Source organism: Channa argus, chromosome 13 (genome assembly GCF_033026475.1).
Source record: "Channa argus isolate prfri chromosome 13, Channa argus male v1.0, whole genome shotgun sequence".
Classification (NCBI taxonomy): domain Eukaryota; kingdom Metazoa; phylum Chordata; class Actinopteri; order Anabantiformes; family Channidae; genus Channa; species Channa argus.
Window position 1 is genome coordinate 10,254,589 of NC_090209.1, and position 19,874 is coordinate 10,274,462.

Consider the following 19,874-nt stretch of genomic DNA (forward strand, 5'->3'; position numbering starts at 1 on the left):
CAAAACTGCCAGTCTCTAATTTTGTCCTAAAATCTTCCATATGTACTGTTTTTAAATGTCAGTTAAATATCAAGACATATATCTTAAATATGTCTCTGTTATGTAACACTGGCCAACAGAAACATACACGACATTATCACAAAACTCTGAAGCATAGACATTGGGTTAAATGTCACTGGCTTCTAAGACATAAACTGTAGTCATTACTGTAAATATTTTGGAAACACAAAGTATCCGTTTCAGCGACAGCATTATTTATCTAAAAATCTGACATCATGGATTTCTCTACCTGCAGGGACTTTTATTCTGTGGGCTTGACCTACCAAATGGAGGAAGCTCGTACTCCACCTCCAGCACAACTCGCTCTCCGATGTTCTTTAGCAGGCTGATAATCTCATCGTGGCGAAGCTTTGACAGGTTTATACCATTCACTGACTTGATGTAGTCTCCTACATTTAACTGGTCACTCCTGTTAAAAAACAAAAACAAACCATCATGGGGATCAAAAGCTCCATCTTCACTGTGTAATTATTGTTTTTTTCCAAGTGCGAGCTTGTTAATAATTTAGCAAATTCGCTCTACAAGTCCAAAATTCAGAATGAGCACATTTCTGCATCATGCCTTTTTTAGTACCATTTAACACCTTAAAACTGCAAAAATCAGCTATTTACTAAATGTGTCTTGTAGTACACAATAACTGTAGTGAAGATACTCACCTTGTGTAGCATATATGCCTTTTTTTTAGTTTACAGTGTTAGAAACAAAACAAGGTGGGAAGGCAGCTCGGTCTAGAAGCCCTGCACTTGTGAGGGTAACTCGCCTATGACTATGCTTCATTTTCAGCATTTTTTTTGTTTTTGTTTTCACAACTTGCATTTTTTTCTTTTTGTAAACTAGCAGTTTGTTACAGCTAGGGCCAAGAAAACCCACAGCCCTCAGTTGATCTGGTCACGATCAAAATGACATGCAAGCATCCAGTGAGGTTTTCTGCGTAATCATATTGAGTCCAAATGGTTGTTGTAATTGGAATTTAGAGCATGTGGAAGATGGGTAGAATAATGAGAGTACACTGGAGTGGGATGGCGGAGAGCCTCTCCTCTTCAGACACTGACATAGATGATTGTACATGGTGTCTCACAATGACATTCTGAGTCAACACAGTGCTCACTGGAGAGCTCATTAATTAAATAGATGTTCTGCCCTGTTCGTCCCTCTCACCTTTGGGCTACTGCCATTCAGCACTGACAGCAGACAGACAGGCATCTTAACCAGCAGAGCCAACCGGCCGTCACCCGGTCCAGTCTCATCACACACTGTCACTGCCAGTCCCTCTCTTGTCTAGTAACATGTCTCTCCAACCAGTAAATTAGCTAGCACTTCCACACAAGCATGAACTCAGCTGTGGGAAGACAAGCTGCTTGAAAGAATTAGCACAGTGTCTCTCTTTATATCTCCTTGGACTTGACAAGCAGTGGCACATTTGGCCAAGATATTTTCAGAGGGGCTGTGTCATTTGTGTGAGTGTGTGTGTGTGTGTGTGTGTGTGTGTGTGTGTGTGTGTGTGTGTGTGTGTGTGTGTGTGTGTGTGTGTGTGTGTGTGTGCATGTGTGTGCATGCTAGTCTTCAGTCATACGCTGCTTAATCATCACAAAATGTGACGCTTCTACAGCATCTTCTTTTCATGTGGTAGATGTTGAGGAAAATTAGTTTAATGTTGTTGATGTTGGGGAAAATTAATTTCATGTTTTTGATGTTGGGGAAAATTTGTTTAATTGAGTCTTAATTAAACCATCACTGAACATAAGAAACAAGCTTAAATGGGATTGATGTTGAGTAATTACCATCCTATACTGAATAAAGCATAAAGCAAAGAGTGAAACATTTAAATTCATGGTGAATTTATGTAAACATTCTGTATGATTTTCAGGGACTTAATGATAATCCATGGGCTCTGAGTAAAATGGGTCAGAATCAAGCTGATCTGACATCTAACGCCTACAGTTGTGCAGTTAGGGTGGGATGGTGTAACTTTGCAGCATGGCCATGTTTGTGGGAGCAGAATAACAAGTCCAGACAGCTTGGTGTGGTTGCCAGATTTTAACCACATCACAAAGCAGAGATCTCACCTGGCAGCAAGCCCACCTGGCCGTAGGTTTGACACTCTGGGTTTGCCATCCTTATCAGACCCTCCGGAGATGGTGAGGCCAAGACTGCTGCCTTCCCTTTTCATTAGGTCCACTGTGGTCACTCCTCTGCACTCTTCTGCTGACACATACAGGCACAAGTCCACTGTCAGCATTGGCATCTGCTTTACAGTAGAACCCTGTCTTAAAAGCAACAAAAGACTCTTTTTTTCTTTGTTCTCTCATGTTCCTGTCTTTTCCTTGTTCCTTCATGTCTCCCTGTTTGAGTGAATGTTTGTGACGCTTCAGAGGAAGTAGGAGGAGGATGGAGATTTAGTTTGGTGTTTCATTAAAACCATGTTTAATCAGAAGGAAATTCAATGCTTTGTTACAAAAATGCAGTTACAGAAAATCTCATCAGGGCATAAATTTAAATCAAGCTATTCTTAAGTGAATTAAAATTAGTCTGACATTAATTCTGGTTAATTTGTGGTTGTATAGTTATCAGAGGACTCATTCTGTCTTGTGGTCCACATTGTGCTGTGCTGTTAAATCACACTATGTGAAGTCTAAAGTGTGGTTTTGTCCCAGTGACAGGTATGCTACACAAGCTTCTTTTTTTTAACCTAAGCATTCAGAACAGCGCAACATCAAGCAAAGCACAGCAGACACATGACTCTACATAAACACACGGACAAAAGACTACAGCAACTATGACGTGACTCTATGTTTTGAGGACACAGGTGAATTGAGTGAAGTAGCATGAATTACGCAACAAATTGAAAACAAAAGTATGTAAAGTCAGGTTTGACTGTATTATACCTGAAAGGCTGTGCCTCCTGGATGAATGTGATTGGTCAGCTGCCCCGGACTCCTTGCTGCCCTTTGAATATGGTCCTTCATCTGAGGGTACAGCAGGGAAGAATGAAGGCGTTGTTCTGCAGCCAGCAGAAGGCTTAAAGAACACAAGCCTCAAGTGCAAATTGTGACAGCAGCTTAATTTCTTAGAGCTGAACCTGGTGTAATGTGGAGGCTCTGGGAGGGAAACAACTGTAACAGACAGTAGCTGAACCAAAATGATCAGCCTGAACACAGGAAGCAGAATCATCACTCCACTTTGGTTTTAAAACAGTGATATAAAAAGTTCAACAGTTTGAAATAACTCCTCTGTGACTGCTGCAAAAAATATTTATAAACTATTAGTTTATCATATTAGTTTACCACAAGAATATATTTGCAGCAGGCTTGATGCATGCGACTACCAAAGCATGGGATATTTCCTGAAGGAACAGCATGAAGTTAATGGACTGTTCGGGCATGGAGAGAAAAAGGAGTCATCATTTTAATGTCATTTACAGCAGCTGCTACAGAAAGCTGGGAAATGTTCAATCTGCTCTGCAAGGGAAATGTATTTTTTCTTATTTATTTATTTTTTACCCACAGTGGGACCCTTTTCTAACAGAGCACTGGGCTCACCTCAGGTTAACAGAGCCACTGCCCATTCATTTGAACCTGAATGCAGCCATGCAAGCATGTCAGCAGTCACAGCGATGAGGAAACTGACTTGGCACTTCTCTAATCCTGTCCACTGCAGATTAGCTATTCAGCTGTCCAGCACAGCGATTGAAAATCATGTTAGAACGTTAAGTGCTGTGCCAAGTTCTGTTTTTTAAATGTGGAGAGCATATTAACAGGGTTAGACTATCAAACTTGAGTCATCACAAGTGTCCAGTGACTGTTTAAATACAGCACAGTGCAGACACTTTTTGTATATTTTGTAATTGTATATTTCTATCACCGAGTCATAAACTGTGTGAGCTATAAACCAAGCGGTAAGTCACACCTTTACATGAGGGTATGGGGGAGTTGTAAAAGGTGAAAGGGATGGGTGCAAACAGCTGTTCTAAAACGCGGGAAACAAGAGTCCTTTAACTAACAGCAGCAGCTAGAGGAAAAGAAATCACAAAAGTCAGTCTAAACACAGATTTAACACATATATTTTTAATATATTTTTTAATTTGACATACACTGTTCGAGGTTGTTTTTAAGAAAATAACCCTAAATACGTTAGTTTTGGAATCACTTAAAAAACTAAAGCTTGTGTCTGCCATGAATCCATGGCACAAACATACTTCCTATTTACACCTCATTTATCTTGACAAAAGAAAGTAAGACAAATAGTATTTATATGTAATAATATGAGTGGCTGTCGTGTTGCAGTTTACATATGAATAATATAATATTTGAGAGAAGAGGGGATAATAGAGGGATGTAGTTGTCTTGATTTATTTCTGAGTGGCGGTCCACAGTGTTAGACTGACCCCTGCTACAGACCAGCCAGCACAGGTCAAATAAAGCAGAATCTACTTCCATTAGACTTGTCATCATTGAAAAGGTAACATCTCAGGCATGAGACTATCTATATCCGTTAGACATGATAAATGACATTTCAATTACTTTTAAAACTCATAAAGGCTGAATGGGGAAAGCAAGTGCTCGGAGGGCAGCAAACCCACTGTGTTCTCTCTGTGCACATCAAATCTCCACATCTGCCCAACTGAAGATGAGCCCTTTAGACAGCTGAGAGGCATGAATGCTTTGTCAAACATTCCCTGACCTGAAACCTTTGGGCAGGCCCTGGATACGAGGAAAGAAGAAAATTTTGCCTTCTTGTGCTCAAAGCTGCATGAGTCAGACCTTAGCACAGAAATAGCCTTAGTGGACTCGTTTTAGTAATGTATAGAACATGGTATTTTTGCACACCTATTTTCACAAACATGATGTCCAGTAGCTGTGAGGCACAAACACACGTACACACAGTGAATGACACATCACAAACACATCAGACTGGGCGAAAGCCTTGTAACCACACAGACTCCTAAGGGCCCTGACAGTCCAGCAGCTGTCATTGAGTCAAAAGGCAACATTAGCTCTGGGTTGCGCAGACCCAATGCGCTGCACGTGACTGAATGCTACTGTACTGTGAAGCTGTCCCCCAGCCTTCTCCTCCAGCTTAAAATAACCATCACTCACCCTGCTGGCCAGAATTAGGATCAGGATGGAACTAATTAATAAACAGCCCCAACCATGAAACAACTATTCAAAACAATCTCAGCTCTTGTCTTTGGAGATAAAGCTGATTACTAGTTCAAGGATAAGGTTCTCCTGTGAAGCTGCATCTAGAAGACTTGCGAGTCAAATACAACTCTACACTCCCATATAAATATGGAGTGGGTTAATTAACTTCTAGTTTAATTCAGGCCACTGTATGTCATCCCTCCCATAGCCATTCAGAATGTAGGTTAAATATGGGGACAGCACAATGGCAATGAAATCACAATGCTATTTTCAGATGTAAAACTTTATTTATAAACTGGGCCCTGCCAGACCCAGTTTATGTTGCTATGTTTGCCCCAATTACACATGGCAGGATGGTATGAACAGTTGGACATTGAGTCCATTAAATTGCAAGTCTTTATTCTATCAACATATTTACAAGCAGGTTAATGGGTACAAATCTTATTGTGACTACCCCTCAGATGAGCACATCTAAGACAGAAGCAGCTCTTTACTAGTTACTAAATTTATCTTCATCTCCTCTAAAATCCTCTACAACACATACGCTGACCCCTGCACTGTGGCTTGTTAAAATCAAAGTGTGGTGCTCTTACCGATGCTGTTCTTGGTGTCTCGCCTCAGACCACACAGCATGGCTGTAGTTAAACAAGCTCAGCCACCCTCAGGATTTAACCTTGCTGATCTTTAGCAGTGGACAGAGAGCTGGGGTAAAAGTAAGCGACCCAATAGACTGAGTCTCAGCTGCTCAGATATAACAGCAACACCATATTAATTTCTTCATTGCTTGTTTAGGTCCCTCATTTGCTGAACCCTTGTCCTGGTTGTAAAAACCAAAGATGTATGGAGTTCCAGAGGGCAGATTCTGCTTCTCAGATGGTCTCTAGTTCGCCTCTCTGTTAACACTTTATGACAAAAAGAGGTCAGCATTAAACGATTCTTCTCAACCTTTAAAAATATTCAGCTTCTAAACTCTGTCTTTCAATAAAATCCATAGCAGGGAGAGAAGTAGATCACATCCTTTCCTTGCCATCTTGCCGTGGTCCTGTTTTTCAGCTATTCTGCCTAATCGTTTGTCCTTATTCCAGAGGATTTATCATCCCTTTTTCATACACTGACATGAGCTCACACATAACCCTTCTCTCTCCTACAGAGTTAGAGCGAGTGTGTTCTCCCTCTCTCTGCCAAAGGGGTTCTGTGAGGCAGGCGCGCACACACAGACACCTCTCTCAGTGTGCACACACACATACACACACGCATGCACGAACACACAAACAGAGTTTATCCATTTCCCACACATCCTCAAACCCACCCACCCACACATGTACACACACTAAGATTAGACATGACAAAACTGCACACACTCAACTCTCAGCACAATTACCACCTGAATATTCATTGTCAGACTTTACCCTGCAAAGTATTACGTTCTTCTCACTTCTTAGAGATGGCACTAATTTTACTTAGCCTGTATCTACACAATCATTCTCTCCTTTTTTTTTCAAAGCACAAGCAGCCACATAGCAAATGCATATTCAAAATTCCTATTCAAGTACAGCTGCCTGTTTGAGAAAATATCTAACAGCTGAAATACATTCAAAATATGCAGTTGCTGAGCACAGGGCAGTGGTGACAGATTTAGACTGTGATGATGTGAAAATTACTAAATGATATGCAAAGAGAAGCAGCAAAGGGAATATTTAGCATCTGATAAATTGACTGAAATTGAATGAAAATTAACTGCATGTGTTCTAAAGCCTGGCACACTATGATTCCCCTTCAGGAGGGAAAAAGGACCCCTCCTAATCTTAGGCCCACTCAGACCCCTCCACACTGAGGGACCTGGTGACTGATCAGTCACCACACCTGACCATTTGTTTTGCACACAAGTCTTAACGCCTCCTGACCCTCACTGCAGCCACCAATAACAACAGACACCTTCCTCCAGCCTCCCTGAAAGAAGACCAACCACACAGCTCACAAAACTACATAAAGTTATACCCTCAACTTTACACCTGACAATTTTCTAGGTGTGTAAAAGAATTACAAACTAACTTTTCCATGTTTTTCCCGACTGTTGCATAGGGCCTAATTAGTCCGCTGTTCCAGTGGACACAATACACCTTGGTGTAGATAATTTCCTTTGAGACTTTTGTCCTCAATATCCATGTACAGTGTGAGCCAGTGTAGTCTTTCAGAGCGAGACTAATTAATTTCCAGAAGAATAAAGAGAATCGGGAGACAGAGCAATGTGCTGGACTGATAAAACCTCTTAGAACAGGGTGGCGAACATTGGGTTGTGTAGAAAACTTACTCTTCTGCACTTTCTCCAGAAAACAACATTACTGATGAAGAATGAGTGATAATGTAATGACTACATTAAGAATGCGGGATTTTTGCATTGACTTCGGCATACCAGCAGATCTTAGGGATGATCTGAAAGAAAAGCCCAGTTTGAAAAGACTAAAAAGGTGCAGGTATCTCAAGGGGTTATGATAATTATTAATAATATTTAACCATATTTTATTTTATGTCATTTAACTCAGACAATGTGGCTTTTTCTTAAAGAAAGGCCTGAATAGCAACCTTGACCACACTGCCATCTCATGGTGATCAGCTCCAGTTACAAGTGTATATTTGAAAACCAGAATGAGTAATGCCACATGTCAGCCAGCACAGATCAGTGTGTGACAAATAAAGGGGCCAGAGGATATGGATGTGTCATACACGCTCATTTTTCAGTGTCCACCTTTAAGGTCAGTTGACACCAAGCTTAGATTTTAGTGGAAGCTAATTCAGGCCATGTACAAACAAAAAACATATTAATTTGGTTTTAATTAGCTCAGGGAATAGGACATTTATAAATAAAACCTCACTTACTTTACAGATAAACCTGTGAAAGTCAAGTCATTTTGCACAAGCAATTAAAGTCTTCTTTATTAACACTTTATTAATCACCCATGTAGCAGTTATAAGCAGTAAGAACATTGTGTTTATTATGGTAAAGCATTTGTAAACAATTATAACCTCTATAGCGACATATTTCACTTCAAACTCTTCATATGTCTTGTTTTGAAAATGTCAACTGGAAAAAAAACCTACTATATATATATATATATATATATATATATAGTAGGTTTTTTTATATATATAAACACACCTTAAAGTTGGGTTTTACCTTTGGTAGATTAGGTTTTACCTTTGGTTCTCCCTCTGATGATGCCAAGTCGACATCTGACAGAAAAAGAGAACATCCTCCTCTTTCCCCTCGCAGATCGACCGCCTTTCCTCTGGGAATCTGTCTGAGGGAAGGCGAAGGAGAGCTCCCTGTGAGTGAGGCGCCCCTTTCCAAACATTACCCTTGCTGACATGTCCATGTTCTGACCAGTGATGAGGAAAATATGGATTCTGTCCTCTTCCTGACACTCTCACTACTCTCAGACAGCTCAGTCTCTGCGGCTTGGCCAGCTGCTTGTATGCATGCTCTGCTCCCTCTTTGGAGAACTTCCAGTGCTCACAGGTGAGTATTCCTTGCCTGCTGCAGAAACAGGTGGACCAAAATTCAAATACAACCCTGTGCCTGTTTTGTTTTTCCACCAACCATAATTTGTAACTCACTTCGACATCCAAACAGCCACAAGCTGACTGGCTAAATAAACGTTGTTTTTGCATCTCGGCAATGTCAGTTTCAGAGGAACAGATGGCAGAGGGCTCAGGGCTGTGGGGCACAGCTTGCCTGCCAGAATGCAATGGAAACTTTCTCTGCAGGGAGCCAGCTCCGAACATCACAAAACAATATTCAGTGTGAGCTGGCCACTTCAAAGCCATGACTTTTGATAGTGTTCTGTTTAATTTCTTGATATTACAAGTAAAACAATTGAATAAGTGTCTCAACTGATGATTTATCTAAACACATGGATACATGATGCCTAAGATATTTAAGCACATGAATGTATTCCTGGCTCTATTCTAACTTTATATTATGCTGGTTGAAAGGGACCTAAACCAAATTTACACATCAAAGATTTTTACAGAAAACCAGCAACTAAACTGCCTATGGCTTTGGTGCCTGAACAAGTAGTATATACGTAGCAATACTACATTATGAATACTTCTGTTACATGTAAAACTCCTATTTTTTGTTTTTACTCCAATGAAAGTATAAAAATGTCATAAGAACACTTAAAATGTAAAACTATAATATAATTAATAATAATTACACAGTGATATTTTATTTGAATAATAGAATTAATACCGACACATTTTAATTGTAGTTAAAATGAAGTTCATTATAACCACAGCAGACACTGTTAACAAATGTAACATACAGATGGATCATATTCCAGAAGTTGATCATGACATTCTGCATCCTCTGTTGTACCATCAGTCATAGAAGCACTTTGTGGATTGTAAATGAAACTCAGATTATGTGCATGTTGTTTCTCTGCTGTATCGTATTGAAACTTTGCATTGACAATTCCTGTAGGACCAGGATGTTTAAACTGTAAATGGTCTTTGTAGATTTTGTCCAAAGCCCTTTGCTTCTCTAAAGTTTTATCCCCTTTATTCATTTTAAATTGGATGGCTAGAGACTCCTTTTCTTATAATGCACTCCAGTACACTACGACCTCAATAATAAATAAAATCAAGTAAAAACTGAGAAATTATTGTTGTAAAAGTAGAATTTATGGCAGAGCTGCTGTATTGGATTGCATTAGATTGTACAGGTGTACCTAATAAAGTGGCTAGTGAGTTTATAACCCAAACAGCTAGGGATGTTTCTGCCAATCCCATGCCACAGCCCTCCTCTGTAGTTTAGTGTAAGCTGTTTAGGCCAAGGTTGTAAGATGGACAATATGGCTCCAAAATATTTTAATGTAAAGGAATAAAAAAACATCAAATGGAAATACTCAAGTTTAAATTTGGCTAATTTAATACAGCAGGGCTGCAGTATTACAGTACTGTGTGACTTTCCGGTAAACGTCTCTCACACACTGCAGGTATAGTTGTGATTATCACAATCTGCTCTCCTCTCATTACATTTATCAAAATAAAAGCTACTGAATAGTCTAAACAGCACAGCTCGCATGTTGTAACAGTGTTCAAAAAGCCACCTGCAGGATGTAATCATGCATTATGAAGGAATTTTGCGTTTGATTCAACCTTTAATCATCCATACTGTGGACTACAAGTCAGTGAGCTACTTGTCTCAGCCTTGCTGTACCAGTTTTACTGTTTATCATGTCCTCAACATAACAGAGGTGCAATGCCACATCTTGTACCTGTAACTCAATTATATAAAAAACAGTTAGTGCAGTTAGTCCTTGTTCTTCCAATTTAGCACTTCTGAGTATATCTATATGTTTATATATCTGATACATGGAGAGCGTCCCTGCCCATGTTCATTATTTCTACAAGTATCCATAACATTGGTTTATTTATAGAAACATACCCATATCTTTCTGTACTGTTCCACCACCCGGTTATCTAAAGGTGTGTAATAACCCTATTTAACCAAGGAGGACAGCCTTTTGTCCAACAAATGGTAGGCTAAATCTAAAGCTATCTGGATGGGCTTTATTACTTGCATAGAATTCTTTCAAATACAAAACTCTACCTCTTCAAGCCATAATTGACACTACATTTCACAAATTCAGACTCTTTTCAGCCTTGTGCGACAATCCTGACAAGCAATGAAGAGCAGACAAAATGATCCATGAGTCAGTTTCCATTTTAGAACATTTATTTTGAACAACCAGTTTATTCGTTCTCTTCACTCCTGAGTCTGGCATTGGGGTTGGTGATCTTGATGGCCAGCTGAGCAGCCCTCTCCACTATCAGCTTCCTGTTCTTGGAGGAGACATTGTGGGCGATCTCAGCACAGTGAGTCCTACAAAAATAAAGGGTTGGTTACTAAAAAGACAACACAAACACACAAAAAAGGGAAATGAAAAACTGCCAAAGTGAAATTTCAAGCAGCAATTTGTTAGGGAATTGACTCCACAAACATAAATAAGCATGTTCTGGACATGAATTTCAAAACCAAATCTGCAAATCAACCAATTTAGCAGCAAGCAATCACCTCGTAAATATAGCTCTTGGTTTGCAGACCAATCATATAAGCTTTTAAGGGGTTGACTTTAATATACTCCTCACTTCCGTTGTGCAAACATCATGTTCTGCTTTTACAGGTGAATACACAATTACTGATCTGTAACTGCAGTTCTGTGTAGAATGAATAGTAAAATCCTCAGTTTCTAAAAAAACAAGGGTCAACAGGTTAATTACAAACTCCACAGTACTGTCTGTAACACGTGGTTAAACACATTACATGATTAAATACAGAGTAGCCATGTGTGTCCGAGACCAGCAATAAAGTTTTTTTTAAAACTGATGTTTTTTTAATCAATATCACAAAGTCTAAGAAAACAATTCTTAGAGTTGGTTTAATCACGGAGACCTGGTCTCACAATGCTTCAAAAATTCAATCTCAAGTCTGGCTTCTTCCACATTTGCTAATTAGTTTCTTAACCGATCAAACCTGCCATGCTAAATACTGACATTGCCAGTAGATGTGGGGACAAAGACCCCCCAAAAATTTGCCCTTCAACAATACAGATCCCAACAGTTTAGTTAGACTGCTTGTCTTTGGGAGTTCCAAAAAAAAAAACAAAAAAAAAAAAAACATGAAAAAAAAAAACAAAAAAAACCCCACAACTTCAAAGTTATGGAGATTTTAGACATGGTTCACAATTTGTAGTTTATTATCCTCTGTATATATTAACAACTTTAGTGTAAATCAGTGTGGTAGGTATTTAAACCCACACCGCAATAGATAATTTTATATTATTTTTTGTAGCTGCAAATTTATCAATTACTGTCCTAGCACTCACCTATAAGCATGCTGTCACTCTTGATCTGCTGTAGAATTCTTTCAGCATGCAGATCAAATCAATTTAGTCTCCCCTCTAAAATTGGCTGAACACTGGTAAGTACCACTATGTTTCACAGTTAAATTCAGGTAAACAAAGCTCTTTCTAAGATAGAAAGAGCTTTGTTCAACCTTTGATCAACCTATAACAAGCAGCAAAATCATCGGGGTTACTAGACAGCAGTAATACAAATGCCTTTGCTTTGCACTAACTATAACTTGATTTAAGTGAGTTGTTGAGGTTTAGCATCAATTGTCTAAGATTGCCATTTCGTGACAGGCTGCTACAAAAGCGGTGCTGTTAAATGCTTCTGTGTGCTTCCCGATCACAGCCCTGTAGTTATACCACAGTATTAATCCTTAATGATAAAACCGACTAGTGTTTCCATAAATCCACTAAAAGCAAAATATGGACTACACATTAAAATTTTTAAATTTGAATGAAATGCCAAGTTTAAAAATTATGCTCTACATGTTCAATAAATGGACAAAACTTTTTTTTCAAATCCAAAAACTTCTGACAAAAAAGGGGATAATCCTGGACATGCCAATCTATTCCTCTATCAAGTATGTGCTCACTGAACTTACAAAGAGAAGATTTAATGCAAAGACATTAAACTTTACCATTACTAGATTAAAAACGTATAGTGTTCATTTTGGAACAGTAATTACATTTTCTTCACTTGTCCTTATAATTCTTTAAACACTTCTAAATTACAAAGACTATTTCTATAATACTAAAGTGGAAGAAAGTCTCAAAACAGGTATTCAAAAATATCTTAAAACATCACAAGCCATGGACAAACCTCATACCAATAGATATGATGTGTGGAGCACAGTAAATTACATAAGTTTGTTAGTGTATACATAACTTACTTGTTACTCATCATCAGGACCTCAAGCTCCTTGACATTGTGCACCAGAAACTTCTTGAAACCAGTTGGGAGCATGTACTTAGTTTTCTTGTTGCTACCATAACCGATGTTGGGCATCAGCATCTGGCCCTTGAACCGCCTGCGGACCCTGTTATCAATACCCCTGGGCTTACGCCAGTTTTTCTGTAGAAGATATGAAAAAGGATTACCAAAACAAACTTGTCTCTAGCCCCCGTTTTTGCCCATTTTGTCGTCATACATTGGTGTGTAAACATCACCAAAACCTAAAACCCACAGGGTTTCTGTAATAAATAAATAAATACAAAATTAGCCTGTTTCACCCACAAGGTCAGACAAGTCTTTGCTACCTTCTGGGTTTTTCCAAACCAAGTAATTCAATCAGAGAAACTGATGGACACCTCTAAAACACAAGGGTATGCTAATGCATGTTCTTTTCATGTTGTAGTTGAAAACTTACCGCAATCTTGACATATCTGTCAGACTGATGGCGAATAAACTTCTTGGTTCGCTTTTTGACAATCTTGGGCTTTGTGAGGGGTCTGAGGGCTGCCATGGTGACTATGGACAGAAAATCAAAAACCAAAAGTAACAACAAGTAAAGCATGGTCATGTCAATCTCTTATGAAATTAATCCAGAACACCCTTTACACATCTGCAAATGTATCAGTATAAATACATCAATGACCAACATTAACTCTCAAGCCATATATTTACTAGCCAGGGTAACACTGAAAAAATGTGGAGGTTCTTGAAATCAACGGCATTACTGCCAACTTTCTATACAACACTATCGCTTACTGACATAACAATCACTTTGCCTATGTCCTTCAGCAATGAACTAAGTGTTCATTAACGTTTCTGCGAAGTGACGCTCAGGATAAACGTGTTGACCAACGTTAACTAGCTAGCTAGCTTCAACAGGACAATGTTTAGCTAGCCGGCCATGCTACACTACTTTACTGTACCGTACTCCAGTTTGCTGATCAGTTTGGCCTAAAAAAATAAGATTCTCACACGTCATATGTTTGCAACGTATAGTCGATATTCTGTAGTGTTTATATGAAAGTCATGATATACAGATTAGGCCTTTAATGAATATCACTACCCTACTTTACAGCGAGAGCACTGACAAGCGATCTCCGTCCCAGTGAACACATAAAAAGCTCATATGAACAAATAAAACTGTCACTTTTATCCAACACCTACACAGTGAGCTTATATGAACAATAAGAAGTCCCGGGATTGTCAAATAATGCCTCAGATTGTTAGGATTAATATAGATTGTATCAACTCACCCGCCGATCTCAATCCAAAAGGGACTGCAGCGATGGCGGAAGGAAAGAAAAGGACTTCCGCGAGTCTTGCAAAGGCTTATGGGTCTTGTATTGTATCAGTATAACCGTCTACCAGGACTGTGAGATAAATGTAGTCCACGGGACTTGACATGTTTATGTTTTAATAATAGGTTATTTATACACACACAACAATTCTCGTAACGCATATGTTATTGACTGCATGTTTTAAACATCTTTACGTTCACCGTAAAAATGCGTTTACTGCTTATGGGAAGATTGTTACGCACTTCCTGAATACTTGAGATGTGGTTGGGGTCGCTTTCATTTTTTGTTAACTGAAGATTAAAGTCTGCTTCAACACAACACGAACCAAAAACACCACAAAAAGCTGAGCTTCGTTCCTGTTAAGCTCTCGAAATAGGAAGAAAAGTGTCAGCTGACGTGGGTGGAGTGTGGGAAAGGTAAAACATTTGGCTTTTTGTCACATGATAATTGATAATATACTGTCTAACTTACAGCACGTATAATTTACTGATACCAGTTGAACGGTTTGTATTTTCTTGTTTAGTCGCTTAACGCCGATTTATATGGAGAAGCAACCTATTATGAGGTGAGTGACAGTTGTGTTTCTGAGTTTAATCTTAACCAAACGTATCATACTTTAATGCAAATCTTGTGGGCCTAACTTTTGATACCCGTTGCAGCCAGAACAGAAACTACGGATATGCCAACCCCGGTTATGTCCCAGCAGCACAAGGGGCCCCCGGTAAGATTGATTGATGTGTAATTTAACTTTTCTACACTATGATAGTATTTATTATGAAACTGATGTAGAGCCGTTTATTGTGTTACAATCGCACACTTCCGTTTGGGCAATACACACCATGCATGTAACAGGAGAGCTCTGGTTCACACTTTTGTTTGAACCAGAGCTATTGACGTGACTTCGACGTGAAGGCTTGGTGGGAGGCAGTGCTGTATCAGGAACTGTATTTATGCTCCGTGAAAAGTTGTAGACAGTTTACAGGGCGACGCTCTGTTTGTGAGTCTCAAATCTGTAGCTGCGGGTTTTCTCAGAATGGAAACTAACACGGGGGGTCCTGGTAAGTCTTGTACACTTACACGGTCGTGAACGCTGCCGTATAGAAATGTGTGCAACTCAAAAATTGATAATTTATCGGATATTACGACGCAGGTACGGTAGAATTAATCTGTACTAATTTTCTTGGTCTTAAATTTGAAGCTTTATTTCATATTTAATTGTGGTATATGTTAGCAGTTTGTGTAAAACTTGGACTCTTTACATATATAACAAATATATGGCTCAGTTGTTCTTCATGGTTGTTTTAGCAATGTTTGCCCCAGCCGGAGCTGAATCCCATGGCCCCAGCGCTCCTCCAGCCACCATGTTTGAAAGCATGCCAGGATATGAAGGGACCACGGCAGGAGGAGGAGGTAAAGTATTCAGCATATACTCTTCAATAGACATGTTTACACAGTGATAAAACCAAATCAGTCCAGTCCTGCAGCTCTGGTGCAACCTCAAAGCAACAAAAACAACGGGTGTTTGTTGGAGACTTTAGTATTTATTGCAGAGGTCATAAGTTAGTAGGGGTTCTGAAATGTGTTCCTGATGTTTTATGTCCGCTCGCAAGAAAACATTCGGAACACTTCGTGTTAGCTAATGTAGTTTAGTTGACCGTCTGTACTGCTATACGTAAAAAAAGCATGAGGAATGATTTGTCTAAGCATAAAACAATGACATTGTTTAAACTTTTTAAAATCGTTGTAGGTGGATTTCTTCCGCCCCCAATGCCTGCTTTTCCAGCTCCTCAGCCTGTGCCTGGAAGTGAACAAACTAAGTGGAAGTAAGGTTCAAATGATTCCCCCTTCTTTCAACATGGTATTGCAACAGCAATGCAATTGCAGTTGCGTAATATTAATCATCATGTGATTCAGGAATTAAAGAAATCCCAGTGTTTCCAGGTGCTCTGACAACTATGACTTCCTCTTAAAAGATTAAACTTTATGACATGCAGTATCTCATCCCCTTCACCACCGACAGTATCCCATCTATATCCGAAGACACTGCCCGGAATGCATTTGTGCAGTTTGCAGCTGGGAAGTGTTGCTACAGTTCAGCACCAGCAAAGGATGGTGTGATCACAAATATGGAGGCATTCAATACATACAGGGTGAGAATAGGTCTATATTGGCATGTGTTTCTAAAAAAAACACACAGAAGAAGGAGTAACCGATTGAATGGTAGATATTGCATGCTCAATACACGAATGTTCAAACAGTGCTACCAGTTTGTTTGTTTAATATAATCAGACAGTGCAAGAAAGATCTTATTTGGTTTATTCTTCCACCTTGGTTTTGTTTTAGTATCGCCTTGAAACCTTTACTGAAACAAGATCTACAGAGTGGAGTCATGAGCCATACAATGGTACGTTACTGTTACTTTATCAATCGTTTCGTTATGATCTGTAAAGTCATTTTGATGTTTGAATAATTTGTTGACTTTCTTTTTAAATATTAATTTAGATTATGAAATGTCAGATAATGGTAAAAAAAATGGCAATAAATTGTTTTGACCCTAGTTTGGCTGTCGGTAATCTTTTTGGATGACTCCTCTGTGACAGTCTAATATGCTATCTAATGTAAACCAGGTCAGTCAGTGGATGCCTTATCCCAACCACCTCCAGGGCCTTGGGATATTCCTGCTCAAACACCAAATTTCTTTGTGGATGGCAAACAGATTATCAAGGTTCCCTACACATCATCAGTGAAGGTAAAATAATGAATACTGCATAATATACAATGGGTTTGTAATCACAGTTACACTGTATTCGTTCCTGATGAGAATCATTTCATCTACAGAGCTGCCATGTTTGTTTGGGAATGGCACGAAAACCTTGCAGAGAATGTGCTGGCGCTGGTAGTGTAAGTAATTTTCACAGAATCCATGTAAAGATTACATTAACATGTTTACTTACATAACATGGTGATACGTTTTATTTTCTTGATCTTCTCAGAAAGTTTGTTGGGTTTGCAATGGATCTGGTTTCCGTGGCAGTGATCGATGCCACCACTGCAATGGAAGAGGGAGGGACAAGTAAGCAGCAATCATAGATTTCTAATACATGTAAAGCATAAGTAAGAAACATTTGTAAACAACGAAATGTTTGCTTTTTGCTAAAGCATATTATTGTTAAATAACATGTATTCTTTAACAGTTGCAGCCACTGTCAAGGGCAAGGATCGAGGCAATGCGACACATGTCGTGGAAAAGGACAGCTTCTGGTTTACATCAGCCTCACAGTAAAATGGTGCTGTTTCTTTAGTATGGTTTATCTATAAATTATGTCTCATTTATGTAACTCTTTTTTTATTGTTTTGTTTGTTTAAAAACATGCTCCAAAATGTATCTTAATGTGGTGAGGTGCTGTTGAAGCTTAATTAGTTTCAATGATTTCTTCTTGAAAAGTTATTTGAACAGTATGTTTTCAAGAGTGTATTGATTTGGGTAAAGAATGCTGCAAAACTTACTAATCAAGAAAAAACTGTTAAGATTCTCTAATTGGTTAGAAGAGTGAGCCTCACACAAAAACATTCAGATGAGTGCTCTGCATTGCTGCCAGTGCAGTTCTGTGAGTCTGACTTCCTTTCAGGCATTGATGGCACCTCTCCACAATACAAATTTGGACGGGTGCACACCAATTGTCGTATTCTGCCACCTTATTTGCTGATAAGCTGATACTAGTCAAAAAGACAAATATTGTTTGATACCAATGTATAGATGATATTTTAGTGCATGCATAGTTTTGGAGCATATTTCTACTCAAAAAATACATACTGTACTGTAGCTTTAGGTTGCATATTGTAGCTTTGACAAAATGAATGAATATGATCTGAAGATTATCAGCATCAATGGTTGATTGTTACTTACTTTATTTGTATGCGTTCAGGACCAACAACTCTGATGATTATGTTGTGGAGCAGATGAGTGGATTGCAGGTTAACAACCTTAGCAAGGTGTCTGGCAAAGAACTTTTGAGAGACTCTCAGTACATGGTAAAAGACTGTTTTCTTTCTCAGTGTTCACAAGAAATACATGCATAGAAATGCTTAGCTTTTCTTGAGGAACTTTTTACTTGACTTGCTGAACTTTGTGATACCATATATTGTTAGACATTATTTTTCACATTTACCTTAATTTACAATATATCTACACAGATTAAATTTCAGTTGTGTTCTTAATCAATGCAGTGGTTGTTACAATTTAATTAAGGCTTATATTACTTTTTGTGAACATAAATGTGTCCTTATAAATCAATAAACAAACAACATGATATATGATAGTAATTTACCACTAATTCAAATTATCTGATCACCCTATACAGGTATACCCAGTGATGGGCTTTCCAGATCCTGCAGTGGTGAATGCTGCACAGCGCCTTGTGAGTGAACACCTGAGCAAGTTCTCCCAGACGTCACGCATTTTACAACAGGTATTGATAATATTTATTTAAAATATACAAATATTTTGCTTAGACTGGACTTTGCTTAAAGCCTAATATTGGTTTTATGTCATTTTGTATCTGCTCTGTTTGTCTGCAGCGTCAAACCATAGAGCTGATTCCCATTACGAAGGTGTTCTACTCGTGGAAAGGGAAATCACACATTTACTTTGTTTATGGAAACGAGTTCCAAGTTAATGCAGACGACTACCCTGCTACCTGTTGCTGTACAGTCATGTAATTACATTGGTTGTAGTCATACAATTTGCCCCCACTACAAGCCATAGATATTCAGTTTCATCTTGAAGGGCTCCCTGACATGTGGGCAGTTATGACCTTATTATATTTTGATGCTCAGAATGCTCATTTTGTAATCAAGTACAACATGGAAACTTTACTAGTGTTTACTGTTTTTATTTTTTTTTTCAATTTCACTTTCTACACCAGAAAAAAGTCAATATTGTGCTTTTTTTTTTTTTTACAGTTACATTATTTTCCAAATGACATTTTTTATATACAAACATATGCAGTACTTAAAAAAAAATGTAATGTTATAATATATAATTGTGTTACTTACTTAAACTAAGTTACAAGGACTTCACTTGTTGTATTTGTACTTCTATTTAGGTGCAGGATGCAAGTAATTTTAAGTACCACTAACACAATATATAATATAATCATATATATTCGCCCCTAATCCAGATTTTTCTTACAGGGCTATAATGCTTAATTTTTATTTCACATATTTAAAAAAAAAAATCACATTAGCATATGATAATTAGGTGTTCAAAGTAATCAGTTTGATATCAAGGCAATGCGTTATTTTTGTTTGAATATATTGTTATATGATTATGAACTTGAAATATAAAAATTTGTTATACTTTCCAATAAATCAGCAATTTGAATATATTGTATTCTTTTTCATTCTCAATTCAACAATGCACACTTTGACCACACTGGAAATAGACAGATATCTAAATACACGTCCAATCTACCAAAACAATGTTAGGTAGAAACACACAAAACAAAAC

The 19,874-nt window shown here is 38.4% G+C and overlaps 3 protein-coding genes across 19 annotated transcripts in view; 1 reads left to right on the forward strand and 2 right to left on the reverse strand.

The window, feature by feature from the left end:
• grip2a (glutamate receptor interacting protein 2a) overlaps nucleotides 1-8,880 on the reverse strand; it is a 29,369-nt gene extending 20,489 nt beyond the window's left edge. For 4 of the 14 annotated variants that reach the window (XR_010916329.1, XM_067526735.1, XM_067526740.1 and 1 more), the window contains exons 1-4: nucleotides 8,398-8,880; nucleotides 2,946-3,026; nucleotides 2,127-2,265; nucleotides 324-469 (exon numbers count right to left, since the gene is read on the reverse strand). Coding sequence is in view for 13 of the 14 variants with exons in the window: in XM_067526735.1 (XP_067382836.1) it covers nucleotides 324-469; nucleotides 2,127-2,265; nucleotides 2,946-3,026; nucleotides 8,398-8,575 (544 nt within the window). In the remaining variant the exon portion in view is untranslated. Of the gene's footprint in view, nucleotides 1-323; nucleotides 470-1,218; nucleotides 2,266-2,945; nucleotides 3,027-5,794; nucleotides 6,501-8,376 lie in introns of those variants that run through there. The other 10 variants (XM_067526736.1, XM_067526748.1, XM_067526747.1 and 7 more) reach the window with 8 other exon arrangements.
• A 2,043-nt stretch (nucleotides 8,881-10,923) lies between these two features.
• Nucleotides 10,924-14,459, reverse strand: rpl32 (ribosomal protein L32). Its single transcript, XM_067527401.1, has 4 exons — nucleotides 14,321-14,459; nucleotides 13,483-13,583; nucleotides 13,006-13,187; nucleotides 10,924-11,088 (listed from the first exon to the last, which is right to left on the reverse strand). Exons 2-4 carry the CDS (start codon nucleotides 13,576-13,578, stop codon nucleotides 10,959-10,961), a joined length of 408 nt encoding a protein of 135 aa, XP_067383502.1. The 5' UTR covers nucleotides 13,579-13,583; nucleotides 14,321-14,459; the 3' UTR covers nucleotides 10,924-10,958.
• Nucleotides 14,460-14,603: 144 nt separating this feature from the next.
• On the forward strand, nucleotides 14,604-19,748 carry ssuh2rs1 (ssu-2 homolog, related sequence 1). Of its 4 annotated transcripts, none has more exons than XM_067527397.1 (14): nucleotides 14,604-14,781; nucleotides 14,889-14,930; nucleotides 15,025-15,086; nucleotides 15,671-15,775; nucleotides 16,113-16,188; nucleotides 16,386-16,515; nucleotides 16,709-16,769; nucleotides 16,993-17,114; nucleotides 17,204-17,266; nucleotides 17,359-17,438; nucleotides 17,560-17,652; nucleotides 18,292-18,397; nucleotides 18,727-18,834; nucleotides 18,944-19,748. In XM_067527397.1, the coding sequence occupies exons 2-14, from the start codon at nucleotides 14,908-14,910 to the stop codon at nucleotides 19,082-19,084; spliced, it is 1,170 nt and encodes a 389-aa protein (XP_067383498.1). In that variant the 5' UTR covers nucleotides 14,604-14,781; nucleotides 14,889-14,907; the 3' UTR covers nucleotides 19,085-19,748. The 4 variants fall into 4 exon arrangements, with proteins under 4 accessions (XP_067383498.1, XP_067383500.1, XP_067383499.1 ...); XM_067527399.1 differs by having other exon boundaries at nucleotides 14,917-14,930; XM_067527398.1 differs by lacking the exon at nucleotides 14,604-14,781 and having other exon boundaries at nucleotides 14,788-14,930.
• Nucleotides 19,749-19,874: the final 126 nt, after the last annotated feature.